The sequence below is a fragment of the Rhinoraja longicauda genome, chromosome 16, assembly GCF_053455715.1.
Source record: "Rhinoraja longicauda isolate Sanriku21f chromosome 16, sRhiLon1.1, whole genome shotgun sequence".
NCBI classification, from domain to species: Eukaryota; Metazoa; Chordata; class Chondrichthyes; order Rajiformes; family Arhynchobatidae; genus Rhinoraja; species Rhinoraja longicauda.
Window position 1 is genome coordinate 3,225,307 of NC_135968.1, and position 4,921 is coordinate 3,230,227.

The 4,921-nt window shown below is 50.6% G+C and overlaps 1 gene segment (V, D, J or C); it reads left to right on the forward strand.

The window, feature by feature from the left end:
* The first annotated feature begins 3,615 nt into the window (after positions 1-3,615).
* On the forward strand, positions 3,616-4,241 carry LOC144601082 (immunoglobulin heavy variable 3-66-like). The segment is given in 2 exon segments: positions 3,616-3,741; positions 3,863-4,241. Coding segments are annotated over 2 exon segments (423 nt in total).
* Positions 4,242-4,921: the final 680 nt, after the last annotated feature.

The following is a 4,921-nucleotide window of genomic DNA, read 5'->3' on the forward strand; positions in this document are numbered from 1 at the left end:
GGCCTGATGGTCTGCATCCCAGAGTACTCAAGGAGGTGGCCCTAGAAATCGTGGATACAATTTGATCATTTTCCAATGTTCTATATACTCTGGATCAGATCCTGTGGACTGGAGGGTAGCTAATGAAACCCCACTTTTTAAGAAAGGAGGGAGAGAGAAAATGGGAAATTAGGGATGTTAGCCTTCCCCTTAGTGGGGAAGATGTTTGAGTCAATTATTAAAGATGTAATAGCAACAGTGACAGGATTGGTCAAAGTCAGCAAGGATTTACAAAAGGGAAATCATGTTTGATTAATCTGGAATTTTTTGAGGACGTAACAAGTAGAATGAATAAAGGAGAGCCAGGTGTATCTGGACTTTCAAAAAGCCTTTGGCAAAGTGCCAAACAAGAGATTAGTGTGCAAAATTACAGCACATGGTATTGGGGGTAGGGTATTGACATGAATAGAGAACTGCTGCATGGCTCAGTGCTGGGACCCCAGTTATTTACAATATATATTAACGATTTATACAAAGGAATTAAATGTAACATAAATGTGAGCTGCGAGGAGGATGCTTGAGGCTGCAGGGTGACTTCAATAGGTTGGGTGAGTGGGCAGATGCATGGCAGATGTAGTATAATGTGGATAAATGTGAGGTTATCCACTTTGGTGGCAAGCACCGGAGAAGGCAGATTATTATCTGAATGGTATCAGATTAGGAAAAGGTGAGGTGCAATGAGATCTGAATGTCCTTGTACATCAATCACTGAAAGTAACCATGCAGGACCAGCAGGCAGTGAAGAAAGCTAATGGCATGTTGGCCTTCATAGCGAGAGGATTTGAGTATAGGAGCAAGGAGGTCCTACTGCAGTTGTACAGGGCCCCGGTAAGACCGCACCTGGAATATTGTGTGCCGTTTTGGTCTCCTAATTTGAGGAAGGACATTCTTGCTATTGAGTGAGTGCAGTGTAGGTTCACCAGGTTAATTCCTAGGATGGCGGGACTGACATATGATGAAAGAATGGATCGACTGGGCTTATATTCACTGGAATTTAGAAGGATCAGACCGGATCTTATAGAAACATAAACAAATCTTAAGGGAATGGACAGGCTAGATGCAGGAAAAATGTTTCCCATGTTGGGGGAGTCCAGAACCTGGGGACACAGTTTAAGAAGAAGGGGTAGGCCATTTAGGACAGAGATGAGGAAATGCTTTTTCAGCCAGAGAGTTGTGAATTTGTGGAATTCTCTGCCACAGAAGGCAGTGGAGGTCAATTCACTGGATGTATTCAAGAGAGAGAATAGTTTGCTCTTCGGGCTAACAGAATCAAGGGATATGGGGTGAAAGCAGGAACAGGGTACTGATTCTGGATAATCATCCATATTATATTGAATGGCGGTGCTGGCTCAAAGGGTCGATTGGCCTACTCCGGCATCTAATTTCTATGTTTCTATAACAGCTGGGAAGAACCTGTCCCTGAATCTGTTGGTCTGCGTTTTCACACTTCCATACCTTTTGCCTGATGGGAGAAGGGAGAAGAGGGAGTGGCCAGTGTGCGACTCATCCTTGATTATGCTGCTGGCCTTGCCGAGGCAGCGTGTGGTATAAATGGAGTCAATAGAAGGGAGGTTGGTTTGTGTGACGTTTCGGGTTGAGACACTTGTTCAGACTGTCTGAAAGTCTGAAGAAAGGTCTCGACCTGAAGCGTCATGCATTCCTTCTCTCCAGAGACGCTGGCTGTCCCGCTGAATGACTCCAACATTTTGTATCTACCTTCGGTTTAAACCGGCATCTGCTGTTCCTTCCTAAACAGGTTGGTTCATGTGATAGTCTGGACTGCATCCACAATACATCCTCAAGTCCAAATTTGGACTTCCTGACCAACGGACCCCAATCAGTGAGGATAGGGGACAAATTATCCTCTGCGATAATCCTCAGCACTGGTGCTCCGCACCGTAGAAAGCATTTTATCTGCAAGCATCACAGCATGGTTTGGGAACAGCTCCATCCAAGACTGCACGAAATTGCAGCAAATTGTGGACGCAGCCCAGACCATCACACAAACCCACCTCACTTCCATTGACTCCATTTATACCTCACACTGCCTGAGCAAGGCCAGCAGAATAATCAAGGACAAGTCTCACCCTGCCCACTCCCACTTCTCCCCTCTCCCATCGGGCAAAATGTACAGAAGTGTGAAAACACACACCTCCAGGTTCAGGGACAGTTTCTTCCCAGCTGTTATCTGACAACTGAACCATCCTACCATAACCAGACTGCAATCATGAACCACTATCTACCTCATTGGAGACCCTCGGACTATCTTTGATCAGAATTTACTGGCTTTACCTTGCACTGAACTTTATTCACGTTATTCCCAGCATCATGTATATGTTCACTGTGGATGGCTCGATTGTAATCATGTATTGTCTGTGTGTTGTCTGGTTAACATGCAACTAAGGTTTTTCACTGGACCTCGGTACATGTGACAATTAACAACTAAAACTGACCAGCGTCTCCCTGTCCTCTCATTGATGTGGACATCTGCACTAACTGGTGTCTCTCAGTCCCTCTCTCTTATGGGGCAAGTATCTATACACTGATGGTGTCTCTCAGTCCCTCACTCTCACCAGGATATCTGTACACTGACCCGTGCATCTCAGTCCCACTCTCAGGGGGATATCTGTACATTGATTGGTGTCCCAGTCTCTCTCTCTTTCAGGGGGATATCTGTACACTGACCCATGCATCTCAGTCCCTCACTCTCAGGGGGATATCTGTATACTGATCTGTGTCTCTCAGTCCCTCTCTCTCAGGGGGGTATCTGTACATTGATTGGTGTCCCAGTCTCTCTCTCTTTCAGGGGGATATCTGTACACTGACCAGTCTCTGTACCTCTCTCTCAGGGGGTATCTGTCTCTCTCTGGTGTCCCAGTCTCTCGCTCTCTCTCAGGGGGTATCTGTACATTGACTGGTGTCCCAATCTCTCTCTCTCTCTCAGGGGGGTATCTGTACATTGACTGGTGTCCCAGTCTCTCTCTCTCTCTCTCAGGGGGTGTCTGTACATTGACTGGTGTCCCAGTCTCTCTCTCTCTCAGGGGATATCTGTACATTGACTGGTGTCTCAGTCTCTCTCTCTCTCAGGGGGTGTCTGTACATTGACTGGTGTCTCAGTCTCTCTCTCTCTCAGGGGGTGTCTGTACATTGACTGGTGTCTCAGTCTCTCTCTCTCTCTCTCACGGGGTATCTGTACAGGTGACCGGTCTCTGTCTCTCTCTCACGGGGGTATCTGTACATTGACAGGTGTCCCAGTCTCTCTCCCTCTCTCAGGGGGATATCTGTCCACCGACTTTTAACTCAGCCCCTCACTGGGGTATCTGAGTGTCCTCTTGCTCCACAAAGTGTTCAGCATTGTAATGAGTGGATGGAGCAGAGTGAGATCGATCTTTAATCCGGATCTCATCATTGCCCCTCACCCGCCGCGTGTTGTGGAGACAAACACCTTTTGGGGAATTGAAATCTGTGCTGGGGGCCGGGACAGGAAGCTGCCCCTCTGGTTTCAGTGGGTGGCAACCTGCTCAAGCCGCGGCTCCCTCTCACTCTCAGCTCACTTCCCTATTTAAACAGCGCTGACTGCAGCTCCCGACAAAGCCCGGCCTGAGCTGAAGCCGCCGATTCCCGGAGTGTCCAAGTCTGTCTCAGTGCGCACAGCGATGGGGGTCGCTGCTTATCTCTGTCTCCTTCTGTCCTGTGTGACAGGTGGGTGTCCCCGCGGCGGCGTCACCCCCACTCGGGGCCGGCTGCTTCTCGGTCACTCTTTGACCCTCTGCCTGGTCAACTGTTCATTAAACTTACTCTTTCTTTTCTCTTTTATTGACAGGCGTTCAATCAGCGGTCGTGCTGAATCAGACCCCGACCGCGGTGGCAAAGCCCGGAGGGTCCCTCAAACTGACCTGTGCAACCAGCGGCTTCAGCCTCAGCAGCAACAGCGTGGACTGGGTGAAACAGGTCTCCGGGAAAGGGCTGGAGTGGGTGGGGAGGATGTGGAATGATGGTGACAAATATTACGGGCCTGCCTTCAGCGGCCGATTCGAGGTTTCCAAGGACAGCAGCAACGTCTATCTCCAAATGAACGGCCTGAGACTGGACGACACGGCCACCTATTACTGTGCGAGAGACACAGTGAGCGGAAGCGGGGCCGGGCCGGTCCAACAACCCAGAGAGAGAGAGAGCGCCTGCCCTCAGGGCGCTGAGTGAAAGGGCAGCGGCGATCACCACAGCCGCGCTGCCGGCCTCGCTGCGCCGCCATCGGCCGTCGCTGGGATGGGAGACCCGCTGTCAGCCGGGATTCACGGGGATAGGGCGGAGGGGCCGAGGGGACACCGCATCACTTCAGAGGGCAGCTCGGAGCCAAGCGCCGTGGGTGCGACCGGAGTCACGGGTCGATCAGGCCCGGTGTCCGTCTGTGAGACACGATAAATGGTTGGGCGAGAAGGGACATCGATGAACAGAGTCAGAGACCGTGGGCTTCAAGCTGACAGTGCGATGTGTGGAGTGACTGGGCTCGGAGACAGTGAGAGGATGGAGGTTATTGTACGGCGGTGAATCACAGTGACTACGTGGGTGGATACTGGCCCACGGTGGCGGAGAGCTGAACAAAAACTGCCCCCGACAAATGAACGTCCGCAACGCAGTCTGTCTCCACCGATTGTACATCGCTGCTTCCCGGAGACAAATCCCTGAAGCCTGACTCGCACTGCTGGGGCGAAATGTCCATTACTGCCCGGTTAAAAGTCCGAAAGGAGGCGATTGTGTTTCTGAGGGACGGCCAGAGCCGGTGGCAGCAGTCGGCAAAAATGCCTCTTTTATTCACACGTCAGGTTGAGACAAGGACGGATATTGGGATGGAAATGCAGGAAGCGGCTGCTCCTGGTCCGGG